A 21,009-nucleotide genomic window follows, 5' to 3' on the forward strand; every position below is an offset into this window, starting at 1 on the left:
AAAGGCTGCAGTTTAAAGCAATAGGCTTAAGGTAATATAAAAAATAAGCCACATAAAGATGGCTACCACACAGAGAATCTGGATTATGTTCTCTTTGATATTCGTAACTGAAGAAAAACATTTGATTGCAAAAACTGTTGAGTTATGCCAAAATGTATATTTTAAAGGTACCTTGACTTCAAAATTTGGATTTAAGGATATGTTGCTTTGGAAAAGATGTTCTGCTTTTGTTTCCACAGAAAGCCAGAGGCTGTGGATTTGTTCCAGATTAAGATACATCAGGTTTCACCAGCCAAGACCCCCTGAAAGGTCTCCAATGACACCATGGCCCAGATGATCCAACATCCAGAGCGGTTTCAAGGCAACTGGTTCACACAGCCTCACGGACTACCTCATAGGCCTAAAATTTTCTTTGTGTCCCCATAAGATACAGCGCCCCCCTCCAGCAGGAAGTAGTAAAAGATGCTACGCCCAAATTCCCAAATATACCAAGCTGACTTTGGAGGTGTGTAAAAGTTAAAACCTTCCTTTAAAAAAAAAAAAGAAAGGGGAAGTGCTGTGGGATGGTCTACATGTCAAATTGCTCTGATTGGTCAATAAATAAAACACTGATTGGCAGTGGCCAGGCAGGAAGTAGGTGGGACAAGGAGAGAGGAGAATTCTGGGAAGCGGAAGGCTGAGGAGGAGAGACACTGCAGCCGCCGCCATGACCAGCAGCATGTGAAGATGCCGGTAAGCCACCAGCCACGTGGCAAGGTATAGATTTATGGAAATGGATTAATTTAAGCTATAAGAACAGTTAGCAAGAAGCCTGCCACGGCCATACAGTTTGTATGCAATATAAGTCTCTGTGTTTACTTGGTTGGGTCTGAGCGGCTGTGGGACTGGCGGGTGACAGAGATTTGTCCTGACTGTGGGCAAGGCAAAAAAACTCTAGCTACAGTACACACACATGTATGCCGGCAAAACACTACTATACACATAAAATAAACCTTTAAAAAAAACCAAACAGGTGGGCCACACCTTTGTCAACTGACCCCAACGATGGCCGGCAGCCTAAGTCAGCACATGCCACCCCAGTACCTCTCCAGGTGGCTGAGAGGTGCCTCCTTCCAAGTGACCTCTGTGTTATCCATGCATCTTCCTTCAATGTAAAAATTCTCCTAATAAGTTAGCTATGAGGAGCTGGTCCTGGCAGCATTCCAAAAACAACAACTCAGCATCATAAAAAGCTCCAATATTAACTATGAAAAGCACAGGGTCATTCAGAAGCCCAACTCCAATGTACTTCGTCACAAGCCTTAGACAGGCAAACAGGACTTGTTCCATCGGCTGACACGTCCCGACCCACATATGCGTTCGTTCACATGAGTCACAACCTAATTTTATGCGATGGGTGCCACAGACATGACTTGTACCCTCAGTGGTAATGGCGTGGCATCTAAAACTCTCTCAGGAGGGAAGACAAGAGGGAAAGCTGGAAAGGAAGGAAGTAAAACAGTCACACACATGAGCTAGAAACACAGTATGTAAGGTATGAATGTCCCGCTCAATTAACATGGTGCTGTTCAATGCACTTCCACACTCGAAATTGGATCTAGACTCCATGGCGGAAAGGAGTTAGCCAGAGTGATTACCCATATCCTAATTTGGTACGTACATCCTAGCCTTCCATGCATCACAGTGGTAAGGATAGGAAGACAAGCCCGGCAGGGACAGCAAAGGTCAGACATTTTGCCCCCTTCCCCGCCCACTCACCACACCGGCCAACCCCACGGAGACACTGGTCACGGGTACCAAACACGAACGGGGCACAGAAATCTAGAGAACCCCTCAACTGAAGTCTAACACCTTTGGGTGCCATGTGGAAGGAGGGCAGGTACCAGTCACAGCTTCTGGGATACAGTGAGGACAGCCTGAACCCCAGCCACATGCAGCCCGTGACAGCAGAGCCATTCCTTGAGAAGGACTCCCAGATCATCCACGGAGCACATCCAACCCCATTCTATCTTGACAGGTACTTTTGTTTCGATCTTGGGTTTGGGTCTGGTGCAATCAGCTTCCATTTGCGAAATGCCCGTGGTTCCCAAAGGCATAAACAAGCAGGTTGTGTTCAAAGTTGAACAACTGCTAAGCCTGAAGCTGTGCGCACTGGTCAGGCGGCCTTTCCTGAAAGACAAAGGATGCTCCTCTACACCAACAGAGAGCTCCAGTCTGCAAGGATGCAAAAGGAGGATGCTACAAATAGCAGTCCATTCCTAAGCCAGCTCTGGGAGCTGGCCCTCAACGTGATGGTCACAGGACTCCAGCCCTCTGCTACTCGCCAGGTCCCTCCAGGGACACTAAATCCAAGTTTATGTAACCTCACCAATGGCCACTGCCCACTTTTCAGAAGTCTGTGATCCTAACAGATCTGTTCATGTTCCTCTCAAGAAGCCAGGCAAGACGAGGCTAGAAATGACTTAAGCTAGAGAAGGCCAAGTCGTACAAGCCACAAGAAAAGGATCACACAGGAAGCAGAAGACAGGTCCAGATGGCCCGTTTCCTTAGGAGGGGAGCACTGGATATCCCTGAAGCAATCAGTGGCTCCCCTGAGACGGACAGAGGGGAGCTGATACAGAGGACCAGGCCTGTGGGGGCTGGATACCTGGCTTCTGGGTACAACATCCCTGCCAGGGTTGGGAGGTCAGCCAAACCTTTCCAGCAAGCACAGACTAGAGCAGGAACCTACCCACACAGGAAGTAAGGGTCCTGAGCAGATTAAAGGCTTCCCACAGGAGCTGGCCCACCTCCCGTCAGTGGGGACAGGGAGATTCTCGTCCCCAGGAAGTTCTAGCAGCTGTGATTTCCATGCTCTGAGCCTCTGGGAAGCTCAGATGCTTTGCCACCCACCGCTAAAAGCAACCCAACTTCAGTGACAACCTCAGTGTTTTTACTTGCCTTAATTTTCTTTAATGCTCACAACTCGGAGAGATGTTAGTGTCGAACATGTGTGTTGCACAGGTGCACAAGCATGTGTGAACGTGTCTGTGGGAGCCAGAGATCGGTATCAGGTGTCCTCTCCAATTGCTCTCCACCTTGGTTTTTTTTGAGACAGGGTATCTCACTGACTGGCTAGAATAGCTACCCAGCACATGCCACAGATCCTCCTGTCTCCACCTTCACACACACACACACACACACACACACACACACACACACACACCATGGGACCACAGTTATCCGGCGGCCTGACTGTTTACATACAGGTGGGTGCTAGGGACCCAAACTCGGGTCCTCGTGCCAACATAGTGAGTGCTTTACAGATGGAACCATCTTCCTGAGCCAAAGTTATTATTTTGTGTGTGTGTGTGTGTGTGTGTGTGTGTGTGTGTGTGTGTGGTGGTGGTGGTTATCTTTTGTTTATTTGCCTGACTGGTGTTTGTGTTTGGTTTTTTTTTTTGTTCTATAGCAGTGGGCAAAGAACCCAGGGACCTGCATATGCTAGGTGAGTGTTCTACCACTTACCTAGCCAAAGGGATGGCCAGCCAACAGATGCTATTACTGAACCCGTCTTACAAAGGGAAACAATACAGAAGAAAGCATGGGGTCAATGGCTCCTCTGGGGAATGGCTGGGTAGACTTGAACCTAGGATCACTGCAGTAGAGACAGATTCGTCAAAGCTGCTCCTCAGCAGGGCAAGGAAGCAACGCAGAAACAAAATCTTCTCTGCACTGTTCAAATTGCCTCCAGGCTAAGAGACCCCCCAGGGCACGTTGATAAAAGTCTCTGTGACTCAGTTTCCTCATCCATAAAATGTGGACTAAAGTTGAAAGGTTGCTGAGTATTCTCTGAGATTAATTTGGCTTTATCCCAGTAGGTGACTATTGGCAGCAGTCACAGACATACAAAGCCAGACACCCAGGAAGACAGTGAACCCCAGGAGCCTGACTAAGAGGGGGCACTGTTCATGTGACGTACAGAAAACACGAGCCCTTGATGTGAGGGATCAGCAGCCGTGGGCTCCGCCATGCCACACGGCAGGCTAAGTGGATTCACAATTAGTAGAGCCACGAGCAGTGGTGGTCAGTCAGGACCACGGTGCCCTCGCCGGTGCCCACGGTGCCCTCGCCGGTGCCTGGAGCCACAGCGAGCAGAGCCAGAGGAGGCAGGTTCCCACACAGAGCGGAGCCAGAGCAGGCAGGCTCCGTCCACATGCTCTCGCAACAGTCACATACAGCCAGGCTTCCCTTCCTTCCAGGAACAGGAAAGGGAAAAGGATTCCACAGAAAACTACAGAAGTCCTAAACAGAGGGCATTCTGATTAGTCACAGGTTCGGCCAGGCAGTTCCCACACGCCAGGCACGTGGGCCTGGCTTCTGAGAACCTGGGAACTGGGAAGTGATGAGGAACAGCCAGGAAATCTCAAGGGCTGAGCCCACTGAAGTCACCTGATGTGAAATCCCCTCGCCTACATCTGGAGAAAGAGCCAGGGGAAGAGGGACCAAGAGGGAAAACAAAGATCAAATAGGGAACATGCTGGAAAGATGAGACAGGGGCAATCAGGAAAACCCCAGATGGGAGAAAATAAGTAAGAAAGGTCATTAGCATGATACCCAAAGGGGGACACTGAAAACCTGGTGCAGGACTTTAACATCAGAATACAGAAGCTGGCCAGGCGGTGGTGGCGCACGCCTTTAATCCCGGCACTTGGGAGGCAGAGGTAGGTGGATCTCTGTGAGTTCCAGGCCAGCCTGGGCTACCAAGTGAGTCCCAGGAAAGGCGCAAAGCTACACAGAGAAACCCTGTCTCAAAAAATAAAAAAACAGAAGCTGAGGCAGGAGGATTACGAGTTCAAGGGCTGCCTGAGCTACAGAACCAAAAAAATTTTTTTTAATTATAAAAAATGAAAATCTGCAAAAAAATCTATACATAGAAAAAAAATTATAACCATCACATATTGCTATGTATTTGTGCCGTTACTACACGAAGCACTTTACAGAGATATTAACACATTTAAGCTTGACAATAACCCAGGGAGGTAGAGATTATTTTAGACCCCATTTTACAGACATAAAAACTATACCACAGAGATGTCAAATACGTTGCCCCAGGCTGCACATGTAGCAAGAGGTGGAGGGGAAGCAGGAGGGGAAGCAGGAGGCGCTGTACCCCGGTGCTCTGCCGTCTCTGGGGTGCTAGAGGGAAGTTTTTGGCATTCAGTACAATTCCACAGAATGGGGTTGTTCACAGTTCTTCCTGCTCTGGGTAATACAATGCAGAGTTAAGGCAAAGCCTAAGCAGACAAGTAAAAAATGGACTCCTGAAAGTTGCCCTCACTGACACATCTGTGCAATGACATGTGAACTCCCAAATACATGCACGTGCCTATGAACACACACATACAATAAAAACTTTAAATACAAAAATAAAGACAGCAATTTATGCCTAGAAAAGTGTCGGACAATGCTTTCTCAATTTAGCTAATATTTACTTTTAATTAGTAGAGCATCAACATATTTTTCTCTCTATTTCTTTACATTTTCTAAATATATGTTAGAGATAATCAGAAGATTTGGATTTTTTTTCACTACAGATGATAAAATCAGTAAGGAGTCTTTATTAATATTGGGTCAAACATGAAACTGTTGGAACCCTAGGTGGAAATAGTTGAATACTGGCATTTTCACATGGTCTAACCTAACAGCAGTATCCATTCTGCAGAGGTAAACCAGAATACAGAACCAGAATCCCCCCCTAAAAGGACTGCCCAAAACTACAACCCACGGTGACATCCCAGATATTCCTCTGGAAGCAGAGACAATACTGAGACCTCTGATTACACCACAGGAATCAACAGTCAAAGAAAACCAAACGCCTTGCACACGCCTTGCACTTTTGAGTGTGATAGAGCATAATGCAAACTTTATCATGATGAACAGTGTAGCAATGGCCTGATACTTTCGCTTTCCTGTTATTTTGTAAATGCCTTTGTGGTGATGTATTGTGCCCCCCATTAAATTTATCAGAGGATCAGAGGAAGAAGCCAGCTACTATAGTAAACATAGAAGTCAGGCAATGGTAACACACACCTTTAATCCTATCATTCAGGAGGCAGGGATCTGCCTGGATCTCTGTGAGTTCAAAGCCACACTGAGAACAGAACCAAGCGTGGTGACACATGCCTTTAATCCCAGCACTAACCATAGAGGTCTGGAGGTCTGAACAGACAGGAAGTGACAGAGCTGGGCAGGAAGAGGAAGTGATGTAGCTGAACAGAGAGAGCAAATGATATAGCAGAACAGAAAGGCATATAGGCGTGGGTATACAGGAAGTAGCTCTCTTTGGAGACTGAGGTGTTGGTGAGGTGAGGTTAGCCTATGAATTTTCCTATTTCTCTGACTGCTCGGGTTTCGCTCCTATATCTGGCTCCAGGTTTTTATTTAATAAGACCTTTTAGAAATTCTTCTGTATGCCTTTGAGCCTTTCTCTAAGTAGAATGCAAGTGTAACTAAAGAGATGATCCCAGGCATGTTTTAATGTTGGGACATATAGCTTCCCAATGAGATTCGACTATTTCAGTTTTCTAACATCCACTGTCCTAGGGTTCAATTACGTTCTGATGCTAACAGCCTGGAGTTAGTGCAGACCCACTGATTAAGAGCTATCCCCACTGGACAATGCCCACTTCAGAGGCCAGCCTCCAAGAAGTCTCTCGGCTAACTTCTCTTGGTCTGGTTACAGATTTGGGAGTTTCCACAATGACCCCTCAGTTTCAATAATTTACTGGAGTGACTTACAGCACTCAGAAAGCAGTCTTCTATGACCGCAGGTTTATGAAGAAGATATGGTGCCAGGACACCCCAGTGGAAGGGATGCAGAGGGCAAGGCGAGGACAGCTTCCACACCCTCTCCAGGGGTACCACCTGCCAGCACAGCCCTGAGTTCACCCCTAGAAGCCCCCTCCCTGCCCTGGTACAGAGCTTTTGGGAAGACTGACTGAGTCAATCACTGGCTGATATCCACTGAACCCCAGAAATCAAGGAAAGGACAGAAAGTTCTGGCCCCTCCACCGCATGGCTCCATGCTGAAGCTATGTGGGGCGTCACCCACAGTCACCTCACTAGTGGAATCTCAAGTGTGGTCAAAGGGGTTCTTTATGTATAAGAGAAGCTCACCCATCTACACTTCCTTTCACAGGTTACTGAATTCAGGGGGTTCTAAAAGTCGTCTGCACCGGGGGAGGGTGTGTGTGTGGGGGGGGGGGGGGGTCCGGTCACGGACTTATCATACTGACCAAAGTCAAGACCTCTACTCAACAATATTTCCAGGCACAGCGCTGTCTCAGCATGGGCCTCAGCATGGAGAAGACCAATTCTCCTATCACTCTGTCCAACAAAACAGTTGCCCCTCCTCCCTCAAATCCCCCCTCATCCTTACCAGAGACAGAGTCTACTATCTATGTAAGGACTGTTGACGCAGCACACAGACACCAAACGCAGCATGCTAGATCCCTCTCACACTGCCCTTCTCCCAGCCTGTCCAGTGAATCACAAAGCACTGAAGAGCAGAGAAACAGACCTGCAGGAAGTGACAGAGATGGAGGCCTTGGCCAAGCGAGGGCTTTAACTCACCCCCACGCTGACTTGTGTTTAATTTATAGACACTGCCCTAAAGGTGACAGCACTCCAACCCAGAAGGAGAAGCAAACAATATGTACTTGAACAGCAGGGCTGAGAAATACAAATGTCCAACGGCCTTCCAAAAATAAATGTTTAGCAGATGATCATCCTGTAGGCGAGCCGAGTCGTATGAATTCCGAGGAGTGGCCCGCTGGAGACAAGTGGGTACCATGATTGCTTCTTGGCTGTCACATGACCAGGACTCCGCCCACTACACTGACTTCATGATTCTTGTTCCCTGCATTCCTTAAACTGAAAGATTCTTCCTATCCACACATCACAGAAAACCTACTGTATTATATATAGATTATGGTTGTGTCGCTCACAAAGGATGGCATTATTTACTCGATCCTGCACACGACTGCCGAGATGTATAAAAAACAAAACAAGCATTATTTTGTACTTGGGCTCCCTTGAGCTCTCCTCCCTACCCCCACTCTACAAAAATACAGGAAAAGCAGCCCAGCTACCTCGCTGACAGTATGGGACCTGCTACAAACCCAGGTCCTATTCATATCAATGCCCAGGGCTCTTCCATCCCACAGCAATGCCCAGGGCTCCTCTGGTCCTCCATCCTCCACTACCCGGCCTGACCTCCCCTTCCACAGCCTGCACAATAAAGCGCTTCAGGGGCTCAGGGGCCTCGCCTCAGCCTCCCCAGTGGGGCCCCCCTCACACAGCATTCACTGAGAAGCTCTCTTCCACGTCAACTGCAGTAACTTTTGTTCCTAGCTCCCATGCGTTCGCCCAGGCTGTTCCATGGGATTGGTAGGTGCAGTCCACTATAATTCTCTTTGTGGATCACTTAAATGCCCAATTCTGGGCTATGGAGTCCTTCCCGTCCTTCACTTCAAAAAGGAAGTCTCCTCTTGTGATCTCACACAATACTTAAGTCTGCGATTCTGATCACACCCAACTCCTCTTTCCATTACGCCACAAGGACTCCCATTCATGGCTTACCTACACTTCCCATTATAAGTTTCACAGGGCAAAAACTAAACTAGTTGTTCACCAGTTACACATATACAACAGCTACCCAGCAGTAGCGCAAATAAAGAAAGCCCCATGTTTTAATTAAGTGTGTGTTATGTGTACAAAATTATCTACAAGCTTTAGCTGTAACAACAACTATCAGACAATCCACTCGGCACATACAGGTGTGAAATGTGTTTCCCCTGAAAAGCCCAACTTCCCTGGCCGATCCCCCAAACTTAAGCACCGCCCAAGGCCTTCGCTTTTGTCCTGGTGGCTGTTTTACATATTTTGCCTTTAGCAGAGGCAAGAAGATGGAAATACCAGGGGAAGCGGTGAAACACATCCAGGCCATGCTTGTGTAGACTAGGTATGTGCAAAGAAAAATGAAGCCGGTCTCTGGCTAGCCACCTGCCACCTCGCCAATGCCAGGAAGTCATAGCTGTGGCTTTCTACAATGTGGCTAAGACAACATGACTGTGCTGGGAACTTCGAGCTCCAGAGGGCCATGAGAATGGGGAAAACGGGTGCCCTCCCTCCCCCACCTCATACTGTGCGACAGAAAGTCCAGGGAGTGCCTCAAACGTCCACTCCATAGAGGAGTCCCTGAAGGCCATGTCATGTCCGCGTGGAGGCAAAGAGGAGGTGTCTTGGCAGGTCATCAGCCCTGAAAGCAGTTCTTCCTCCTTGGCCCTGTGTGGCCTGTGGCACACAGGTTCTTCACTATTCTGACCAAATGGACCAGCTGGCGAAGAAAGGTTACCTAAGTGGTGTCCTTCGGCGAATTAAATGCAATTTTTCGTCCGCCATATCTCTATCATGCCAAAATTTTAGAAAACAACTTTTATGGGGGGGAAGGGGTGTCTCACTACGTAGTCCTGGCTGGCCTAGAGCTTACTATGTAGAGCAGGCTAGTCTAGGATGACCTGCCCCTTGTCTCCTGAGTGTTGAGATTAAAGGTGAACGCTACCACACCCAGACAGACAAACATTTCTAAATCTAGTCACCTGTTTATTGCATTACCACTTTCAGATGGCAGCACACGCCTATAACCACAGCATTCATGGACCTGAAGCAGGAGGACGACAACACACTTTATTTTTTTTTATTTTTTATTTTATGTGAATGGATGCGTCACCTACCGGTATGTGTGGGTATCATTTGCATGGCTAATCCTGTGGAAGCCAGGAGATTGCCTGGAGCTGGAGTTAGACACAGTTGTGAGCCATCATGTGGGTGCTGGGAACCAAATCTGGGTCCTCTGGAAGAGCAGCAAATACTCTTAACATGCGAGCCGTCTTTCCCACCTCAGGACTGTACACTGAAAGCCTGCTTAGACTAACAGAGTGAGTTCAAGGCCAGCATGAACTACAGTGAGACCCTGTCTCAAAAAGGGAGGGAGGAAGCGAGGGAGAGAGGTGGAGGGAAGGAGAGCAGGCAATATCTGAAGACTCCCTAGGTTAATTATCTGGTTTTGACAACAAAAATCTATATTCACTTGCTAAGATGCCTTGGTCTCCTCTTTAAGTAGATGGAGCAAGAATAAAAAAGACAAATATAAAACTTGCCTCCGACTGTTGATAAGAGAGGACACATGTCATTTCACATCATACAATGGACATTTGGGGACCAGGAATATCCACCCGGCTTTGGCTTCCCCTCTTCTATGATGAGCAACAACAAATCTTGCTTCTTGTCCTGATTACTCCCTGGAAGTCTCACGACCCTTCACGCCACAAGAGAGACTATGGTGACCTGCTCCTCGCAGTGATTGCAAAAGTTCAATCTGATCGAGCCATCATATATTTAACACATCTCACACACGTGGCCACCACAGAGAGTTCTAGCTCAGAGGAAGCATACAGTGAGGGCCAATAACATGAAAGACGGACAGCACACCTGACCTGCATTCAGGTCATCACAGGAACACAGTCTGAGAGGAGTCTCAGGAAAGGTTTCCTGGAAGTACGAGCCTTGATCTCAGCTGGAAACCTGGGGTCAAGACAGGACAGGATAGCCCTAGACAATGGAGGGGGGGCTCAAAAGAAGAGGGGAAATCCCACCATCTCTCCTCCCCGACACTCCCCTGCTCACATCTGATACTTAGCTAACATCACCAGGAAATGTGACAGAAAAGCACACTTCATCTCAAGCCTACTGTCTTAGTTGTTCTGGGGTGGGGCTGGCCACCTGGGCCATGACCAGCCTCCAGGGATCGAGAGACCCAGGTCTGAGAAGCATGGCCACAGCTTAGCTTGCTCTTCCCTCCTCACTCAGCCCATTCCAGCTGCCGATAACAGCTGGGCTGGGTAACTTCGCAAAGGAGAAGCTGACGTAGCTCACACTTCTAGGGCTCCAGGGACCCTATCAGATGACGGTCTTTTCACTGGCAGAGTCTCAGGGTGGTACCGGGATGCCCACGCAGACACAGGGACCATGCACATATGTGTGTATGAATAAGAAACACACACACACACACACACACACACAAAGACACAGATTGAATGTCTACCTCTCTGGCCTCTCTTCAACTATGAAACTGTGAGCATTCAATCATGAGGATGCCTCACTAATGGCTTTATCTAAAGCTGATCACCTCTAAACACGGCATCCAGTAAGTTTCCAGTCTCTTAACGCCTTACAATGTGAAATAAATGGGAACATATAAGCCCTTAGGGAACACACTCAAACCCTATCCAAACCATCACACACACACACACCCTTCTTCCGCAACCACGGATTCCTTTCACCCGGCTACTGCTGCGCAGTGGAAACTTAAACCTTGTTTGCTCTGGTAAGCTTGCCCAACCTGGCCTGGATTCTCGATTCTCCATGCATCCCACTCCCAGCCCCAGGTTAGCACTCTGGCTCAGTGCCTCTCTTTCCTTACCGAGGTGCTAACAGCGCTCATCTTTTCTGACAGCTCCATGGGGCGAGGATTCCATTGACCCTGTTCCCATCACTTCATCCTCGGTGCCTTGTGTGTTGTAAGGTGCTTTTGTTACTATCTGGTGAATGATGAAAATCAATCAAAAGAACCTAGCGCTATGGTTTGAGTGTGCCGAGACTTCATTCCGAAAGCCATGTTTGTGGTATGTCGAGGTGGGGCCGTGGTTGAGAGGTAACTGGGCTTAGATGAGGCCATGAAGATGAGGCTCCATTGTGACATTAGCAACTTTAATAGCAGAGAAAGAGGGACCCATGGTAGCATGACTGCTCTGGCTTGCCACGTGATGTCGTCCACTTTGCTGTGATGCAGCTTGGAGGTCCGATCCAGATGCCAACCAAGGAGATGTCAACAACATGCTCATGGACTTCTCAGCCTACCAAACCATGAGCCCAATGCACTGCTGGTCTTTATAAACTACCCAGTCTCAAGCATTTTGTTATAGCAATAGAAAGCAGGCCAAGCTGCTCATGAAATAAATGGTTTTAAATACTTCGTGTGTTGTGATATCTAAAGTGTGATACACACATGTGGCATGGCTGTCAGAAGACCACTGACTCCGCCTTTGGAGAGATTCATGAATAGATCTGGAGTTTAAAAATCTTTACGCTAAGAATGTTCACCAATACCTCCTCTCAACATCTCAGTTTCTCCTGGTCTCCTTGTGGCTGGCACCTCTCTCCGTGACTACTTTTGCCACCTTTGGGGGGAAACAGAACCCACAGAGGTTGGTAGAGGACAGAGCCTCCAATCAATCCAGAGAAGGGCAGAGGGACTCATGGCTAAGATCTGAGAGTGAATATTAGGAAGAATAACTTCCCACACTTATAATAAAGAAAAAGGGGAGCCAGAGAGATGTCTTAACTGAACCTGAGCTCAGTTCCCAGCATCCACGTTAGCCAGCTCACAACTGCCTGTAACTCCTGGTCCAGGGGATCCAACACCTTCCTCTGGTCTGTACACACATGCACATACATGTGCGTGCACACACACACCAAAAATTAACACAGATATACACATAAAAAAAATTTAAGAGAAAGCCTGGATTCTAGTTCTAGCTTTCTTTCTTCATTCACATTTTAAATACCCATTCTAGGGCTGGAGAGATGGCTCAGCGGTTAAGGGCACCAACTGCTCTTCCCGAGGTCCTGAGTTCAATTCCCAGCAACCACGTGGTGGCTCACAACCATCCGTAATGAGATCTGGTGCCCTCTTCTGGCCTGCAGGCAAATACGCAGGCAGAATAAATAAATAATAAACAAACATACTATTCTATTCCTGGTCTCACTTTAGCCCTGGGCTTCCAGCAGTGAACAAGATCCACACATGATATCACCCTAATGGCTGCTAGGGATGAGCTGCCCCTGACTCCTGCAGGCCACAGAATCTTTCTGGGCTCAGTTTCCCCACATGCACAGCAAATAAACAAGATGAGCATCTCTAAATGCATGTGACTAAGAACAACAGTCACTCCTGTAACAGCCAGTCAGTCATTCTGCTGAGGTCAGGTTCATCCCACATCCAAGAGCTGGAAAAGCACACCTTAGAGCGTGGACCAGGAACAGGAGTGGACCAAGGAAACCTGCCAGGAGCAGAGATGACTGCGGGGTCCACGTCAACGCAAGGACACTCCAACAGGATAGGAGGGTCCCAGAAGGAGCATCCTTAAATCTTGGTGGTAACAGCTCAGTTTCCTCTCCACTAAATAAACTCCAAGGACATCACCAGGGACCCTTCCAGCTCCTAATACTACACTCTGCTTTCCTGTCATGAATATTATTTCATCCAAATAGCCCTGGGAGTAAAGAGAAGTCCAGTAACCAATTAGATCCTCCATAACCAAAGCATGTAACATGATTACTATATCAAGTCCTAAGGTAATACAGGAGCGGTTTTTTGTGCCTACAACTACATTGGCTGACTGGATTGATTTATCGACTCCCCAAAGTTCTTCCAAAAGAAATCGTCAGGGTCTATCTTTATAAAGGTAATGAATGGTTCCTTTGCATCCTCTTTCCTTCCTTATATTAACATGACTACCAATGGCTTCACCTCTACCTCCCAGGAGATCGCACACAGTCAAGCCCACTGTCCCCCATTCCTCCTAGGGTGGAAGTGCTGCCCCATCCCGCTTCCCCAAAACCGCCTCTTGTCCCTTCCATCATCAGCACCAGAACCCAGAGCCCCGTGGCATAGGAAAAAGGATGCTGGGCAATTGGCAAAGAACCAGAAATGACACTTCCGGAGCGCTTACCGTGTTGGTTGGTTTGATTCATTCTGGTGGTTGTTTTGCTTAAACCAAGTTTCACACGGTAGCCCAGGTTGACTAGGAACTCACTAAGCAGCAGCTCAGGCTGGCTTTGAACTAACGGTAATCCCCTACCTCAGCTTCCTAGTGCTGGGGTTACAGGCTTCAGACCAGCTTTGGAGTGGTTAAGAACTTTGTTTCATCCTCTCGATGTGAAATGTTAGTGTCTGACGCCGAACAAGTAATGATAGCAAACACATTTAGCACACCTGCACTAGCACACCTGCACTAGCACACCTGCACTAGCACACCCACACTAGCACACCCACACTAGCACACCCACACTAGCACACCCACACTAGCACACCTGCACGGCAAACACTGCTCCAAGCACTTGAATGCTTTGTCTCACAAAATTGTGATAATCACCCCAGGAGGCAGCTTGGCCTTATTTTCCCCATTTTTCACCACAGGTAAGAAAAAGTGGTTTAGAGATTTGTTTTCCCTGTACAACGGGCACTTTTATTAGTGGCTGGAATGTTGTTATACCCAGGAGTTTGCAAACCAAGGAAGGGAAGGAGCTCACGGGAGGGCTGGCAGCTGCCACAGGAAACAGGAGAGCCCGGGCTGGGGAATTGTTCCTTTCTGGGATCCCAGGCCAGTGCCAAAGGAGAAGAAAGACAAGGGAGGCCTTGGGGTATTGCGAGCGGGAATGGAAACTGGGTCTCCTGAGTTCAAGCAGGCTGGCCAAAGGAGCCTCAAGATAAGATGTCTGGCCCCAAGAACTCAGATTGCCTGGGGTGTCCACCACCGTCCAAAATCCCTTGGTGGATTCAGTTTCTCTCCCTAACAAAGACAGCCGTGTCACTGACTGGCAGAGAAGTGCAGAGGAGAAAGCCAGCCTCGCCTCTCGACTTACCCATCGAGGTTCCATTACAAGGAGCGCTCACCCATAACGCTACGGAACAGACAAAACCCCAGCTGCATCCAGGTGGCTTGATTAGATGCCACTCCAGGATGTCAAGGCAGCCTTTCTTCTCCTGAAGTCTGTGCATCCAAGAGGGGTTATTCGTGGGCATCTGGCTGTTTTTAAAACTCTTTAATGGCTATCTGTCATTTTTCAAGTCTCTGTAAGATTTTAAGATGGATTTTTTTATTTTTATTTTATAGGTGGAGTGCTTCGCTTGCATGTACACGCACTATGTTGGTGCCTGGTGCCCACGGAGGACAGAACATGCCTGGACCGAGAGTTACAGATGAGCTGTGTGGGTGCTGGGAGTCCAATCCGGGCCAGCTGTGAGAGCAGTCCCGACTCTGAGCCTCTGAGCCGTTTCTCCAACCACTCTTAGCAGGATTCCTGCTATTTCTCCATGGGATTTTTTTTTAGATATGTGCATGGGATACTTAGACTTGGTTCCCAATAAACGTGAGAAAACGCGGAGAGGTCAGGAAAGGCAGATGCAGGACCTATGAGTCCTTGAACTGAAAAAACCTGGAGGCAGATGTGGGATTCCAGAAAGGCAGCAGAGAGCATTCAATGTACACTGTGTGTCACACTCAGAAATCAAACGCGCTGGATTACTGCAGCAAGGCATGCGGCTATCCAACCTATGCGAGATCAAACACACACTTGAACATCTCACACTGGCTGGGGCAGGCTGTGTGTAGCCACCACCAGAATACATCAAAAACCCTCAATCTTCAGAGCGTTTTGCATTTGAAAAATCTCCAGAGAAGATTACAGCAATGTGTAAATGCCTCGGATACTGGGGGGGAGGGGGGGTGTGAGGGACAGATACAGAACCTGATAAAGGATATTTGAAAAATAGCCAATCTTATAAAAAAAAAGATTATAACAAATTAAATCAGGTACCAACACTTGCCTTAACAAATTAGCAAGTACCTTTTTATTTTCAGGGGGAAAAAAATACAAAAAGCGAGAGATGAGTGCCGGAGACCACTGCCATAAAAACACAAACCAGGCCAACCTTCAGACCATCAGTGCAGTGATCAATGGCCTAACTTTTGGAGCCCATCTAGGCTTCCTGGTGGCTTTATCCAGCAGGTCTGCATGAAGAGGATGATTGGACCACAGCCTGAGTGCAGGTGTCTGAGATGGTCTGCACCTGGCTGTATCTCGAAAGGGGGAGGTCTTTGCTCCTCCCCTTGGCATTGTGATAAAAAGCCCTTTAGAATAAAGTTCTGGGCTGCTGGTGGGTTGAGACCCAGGCCCTCCCGAGGCTATCATGTGTTTCCTGTCTTTCCTCTCGTCATCTAGGTATGTCTTTCTAGCTAATAGTCTCACTTCTCCCAACTCAAGAGTACCCTGGGTCTTTTTTTTTTTCTCTGTGTAGCTTTGCGCCTTTCCTGGAACTCGCTTTGTTGACCAGGCTGGCCTCGAACTCACAGAGATCCACCTGCCTCTGCCTCCCGAGTGCTAGGACTAAGGGTGTGCACCACCCCGGCCCAGCCGCACCCTGGGTCTTAAAAGGGTGGCTGGTCCGCCACACCTAACAATGGTGAACATCACTGACCTGCCCGCTGCTTTCCCAAGAACCCATTTTCTATGCAAGTCATCAACTATTAGACCGAGCCTTGTGGACAAAGGTGTTCGCTGAAACAACCAAGTTTTAAGTCACATTTTTAAAACAATGACTAAGAACTGCAACTTCCCCGAAAGGAGGCACAGTGAGGTAAAACACCGGGAAGCCACATGAAGGAACATCCCCAGGCACCTCTCCAGTGTATCAGAAAGGGAGATCGCATATAACAGAGGTAAAGGGGACCAGGGCTAATAAACTGCACTGAATGAAGATCCTATCCAAGGTCGAGATGCATGAAGACGAGGAAGGAATGCTCTCTGAGGTAAGGGCCTCTAGGTGAGAGATCAGGGTAATTCTCTCCCTCTTCCCACACGAACTGTGGGAGGAACTTCTCAAAACTACCTACGACACTGCAGAGGGAGTCACACTCCTGTGACTCCATAAACATTTCAGGATGAAAAGAGTTTTTTCAAAGGGGGGGGGGGAGGAGAGGTTTAGAATGCCCTTTGGAACTGAACGACTATGACAGAATGGCAAAGCTTAGGTAATACCGTGGGACTCTGCCACCTCTTGGACGCTCCTTTTCTGCAGACATAAACATGGGAATGAAATCAGTCCTATGGAATAAGTATTAAATGATCTGAGGACAAAGCCCACTACCTGCCAAACACCACTGAATTCCCCTGTCCAGAAACAGTAAAGACGTCACAATGCACTAACGCCAGTTTTCAGTTTTAGCCCTTCAGTCTTACACCAGATCCTTTGCTGTTGTTGTTTTTTTTGGTTTGCTTGTTAAGACAAGGCCTCACTCCACAGCTCCGGCTGTCCTGAGATTCACTATGTAGACCAGGCTGGCCTCAAATTCGGAGATCAGCCTGCCTCTGCCCCCGAGTACTAACAATAAAGGGATGTGCCGCCATGCCCAGCCTTCTTACACCAGATTTTTATTTACTACCTTGCTTGGCAGCCCCAAAAACTTTACCAACTCCTTGTTGTGTATGACATTTTACAGAAAGATCATACAGTATTAAATCTAACTAAATTCTAACATATGAATGACATATGCTATAATTCCTGGAGTAAAGACCAAAACAACATCGATGTCATTATATGTAAATAAACAAATGAAATTTTAAAATCTTTACCAGCTCCAAAATCCCAAACACAAAGATTACTGGACAACACTAAGAATAATAGTTTAACTAATGACGATTTGGATTATTCTTTTATTTCCATTTCTCTCTCATTTTTTTTAATTCCTATTTTTTATCTTATTTTAATTTGGGGGGGGGACTTTTTGTAGCGCTGGGGATTGAACCCAGGGACTCCTGTACATGACAGGCAGGTGTTCTAGGACTGAGCTACACCCAAAGCCCAGAAGCCACAGTGCACTGATGCCAAGTTTCAATTTCAGTCCTTCAAACTTACGCCCCATTTTTTTTAAGTAGTATTTTTTAACGTATGTCATTTTTAAGTAATGAAATTAAAATGGCCCAACATGTACTAAGACTTCAACATCAAAGCCAAAGTAAAAACGAAAGTTTTCTGACTGAATCACCTTGACCGTGGCTTCTCACATTCCAATCTAACTCCTCCCCAAGTTTCCCCGCCTCACTCTTTTCTGAAGGGCTAGGAAATACACAGAGAAGAAGAAGAAATGACAGTCCCTGGGAACATTCTTCACTTCCTCTTTAAATCTGGAGTAAGCATGAAATCCCAAGCTCCAAACAGCGTAAGTTTTCAAAACCCTGCACCCAACGTCCGAGTCTTACATGGCTATTCAGCTAGGCAGCTACCCAGCCACAGGAGAACCCAGAATTTAATCAAACCTATCTTCAGCATCTAAATGAGGAATGTGAGGCTGGACAGACGCCCACAGAGCCCAGGGACTGTGCATCTCTCACAGCACCAGACCTGGAACTGTTTCACTCACCTCTCCAGTGCCGGACAGGAAAACTGAGAAACCGACAAGGCCAGAGGCTGAGTAACCAGAGAACCTAAGTACATAAATAAGGCAAGACATGGAAAAGCATCCCCGGTGCTGGTGGAGTAGTTTCTAATGCCACTTTGTAGACAATTTACAAAAAAGGAAGTGAAAGAGACTTCTTTCACCACCCACTGTGAAGCTATCTGTCCTTTCTCCCCAGCAGGGCTGAACATAACTACATGCTCAAGATTCGATGTTTGGGTATCTTAAAACTATCCTACCATCCAAGTCATGTTGCTGGGGGTGACTTCTTGTGCTCTGTTTTTTCTGGGAAGCAGTGGGGGGCAATAGAAAGGAAATGAGTTTAAAATCAAGCAGGCTGTATTATCCCAAACACAGACAGACAGACAGACAGACACACACACACACACACACACACCCCTTATCCAACGCTTACTGATAGAATACCTATGTGATGGCAGACCTCAGTTGCTCTACTGAAAAATCAATACATCTTGGTTTACGAGGAATAAGTTTTAAAATACACATAAAGTGCCCAACCAAAGCACACAGCAGGCTGCCCATAGGAGTCCCCATCTCTTCCTACTTCTCAGTGTTGATGCCAAAGAGATCAGAGGCCGGCTCTTAGGGTTCATCTCTTGCTACAGGCCTCAAGGCCTACTGGCAAATTTGAATAGATACTTGGTTCTTCTCAAGCATTAATTTTCACCAAAAAAAAGTTACTAATAGCACCACTACGTAAGACTTTCTTCAGTCACAGTACAAGCCTGATATCAACCCGGATGTTCAGAAAACCCAGCAAAACATAAACCTACCCTAGGAATGGAGGAAGGCTGATTACATGCCTCCTGTACTAAACTGTAACAATCTGACTCCCAAGTTAAGCTTTTTTTTCCCCCCAACTCTGCAACAAGTGATTCCAGCCGGATTTGAACCTATTTTGTATTTACAAGCCCCAACAAAGAAACACAGGATGCACATGAAAAATGTCCCATCCAATGAAATCTGTCACTAGCTCCCCATTCCCCTGGGGGAAGGCTGGAGGAAATGTGAACCTGCTAATCAATACCCAAGAGACACATTATCTATCTATCCTGTTCCTTCCTAACACGTTCCTAGGAAAAAGTAAAGGCCAAGTGATAAGCCAGTTTCAGAGCTCTAAGTGACTGGAATGTTCAAGACTGAAGAGGAGCGCGTGTACTTTATATAAAGGAGACAGTCGCCGCCGTTGGAAGCCTTCCAGCTGCTTATTATTTGGGCCTGAAGAGGAGCCACCCCTGAAGGCAGCTTGGCAGAGCCTGCTGACGTAAGAATCAGCCTGTGGTAACCCCAAATGGCCAGGAAGGCTTAAGTCTATTTTTTTTTTCACTCCTGCAGTGAGGTGGCAATTAAGAGGGGGAAACAGTGATTAAGAATCCCTGGTGTGTGTCTTATAAAAACAGGAGTGTGAGACAGGGCTTCCTTAAGTAAAAGGCAGACCTCAAAAGAGATTTCAGTTAGAAGAAACTCCTGCTGATCGCTCCTCGTTGAGCCCAACGCTCAGCGTCTCAGCTGGTGGCTTCCACCCTGACCACAGAGGGTTCCTTTTGTGATGACAGAATGTGATACAAAGAAAAAGCAGTGTACATTACAGATGTGCCTTTCATCTTTCCCGATCTAATTTATCCAGAATATATGGGAAGGAGTGTGAAATTACTGAGTTACTACAAGAATCCGCAACCACCTGCAAAGACTGGAACTTTCAAGGCTTTAACATAATAAAAAAGAAAATGGGAGAGCGAGGAAATCAGTCGTAGAGCAGCACCCGGTCCCGGGTAACAAGATCTTCGGCTGGCGAGGCCTTTGGGGATCAGGACGGTAGAAAGGGGGTCCACCGCCGGGCACCTGGGGCACGCGGCTGGGGAGAAGACGCCCCAGCAAGGCGACCTTCGGAAGAGTTCGGGTTGGGGTCCCGCGGTCCTCCGAAGAGGCGGGGGAGGGAAGGCGGGAGCCGGGGAGGAGGGTGGGGAGGGACCCAAGCCGCGCCGCGCGCCGCACCCTGCCCGGGCCACCCCGGGACACCCAGATGTTCAGAGCCGGATCCGGTAGCCGAGCAGGACGCGCGCAACTCAGGGCGCGGCGGGGCTGCGGGCTCCCTTCCTTCCGCGTGCAGACCCGACTCAGCACCTGGCGCCCCCGCCCGGACCACGCACTCACCGGGGGCCACCAGCGGCGAACTCACGGCGCCTCCCACGAACACCGCAGCAGAGAGCACAGCGGACCCCGGGAGTCCCCACGGAGCCATCGCCGCGTCCCCTGCACCCTCCTCTCCCCGGCCGCCGCGTTCCGGTCCAGGAAGATAGTGAAGCTCCAGAGACGCCCCGCAGATTGAGCCGGGGAGCTCGGCCTCTTTCTAGCCCCTACCCGCCTAGCTTGGACCCGCCGAGGCCCCGCCCACAACGCGGAAGCCCCGCCTCTGCCCGCCGCGCCCGGGGTCCCCCGAGGCCCGGCCCCGCCCTCACGTGCCTGGCCCCGCCCCCCGGCGCCTCTCCCTGCCACTCCCCTAAGAACCCTGCGGCCGCGTCAGCCGCGCGGATAAGCTGTGGCCCCGCCCCCAAGGCCCGCCCTCCGGCGCTCCGCTCCGCCCCCTCTGGTTGGGCGGGCTTCCTTTCGAAACCCTGCCCTGCAAAGTGGCGGGGCTGCGCGGGAG

General features: G+C 48.4%; 1 protein-coding gene across 2 annotated transcripts in view; it reads right to left on the reverse strand.

Annotated features, from left to right (window-relative positions):
• Rell1 (RELT like 1) overlaps nucleotides 1-20,781 on the reverse strand; it is a 67,691-nt gene extending 46,910 nt beyond the window's left edge. The window contains exon 1 of one of the 2 annotated variants that reach the window (XM_042286013.2): nucleotides 20,517-20,781. In XM_042286013.2, coding sequence (XP_042141947.1) covers nucleotides 20,517-20,604 — 88 coding nt within the window. In that variant the 5' untranslated portion in view covers nucleotides 20,605-20,781. The remainder of the gene's footprint in view (nucleotides 1-20,516) is intronic. The other variant, XM_006974592.4, reaches the window with a different exon arrangement.
• Nucleotides 20,782-21,009: the final 228 nt, after the last annotated feature.

The sequence above is a fragment of the Peromyscus maniculatus genome, chromosome 10, assembly GCF_049852395.1.
Source record: "Peromyscus maniculatus bairdii isolate BWxNUB_F1_BW_parent chromosome 10, HU_Pman_BW_mat_3.1, whole genome shotgun sequence".
In the NCBI taxonomy this organism is placed as follows: Eukaryota; Metazoa; Chordata; class Mammalia; order Rodentia; family Cricetidae; genus Peromyscus; species Peromyscus maniculatus.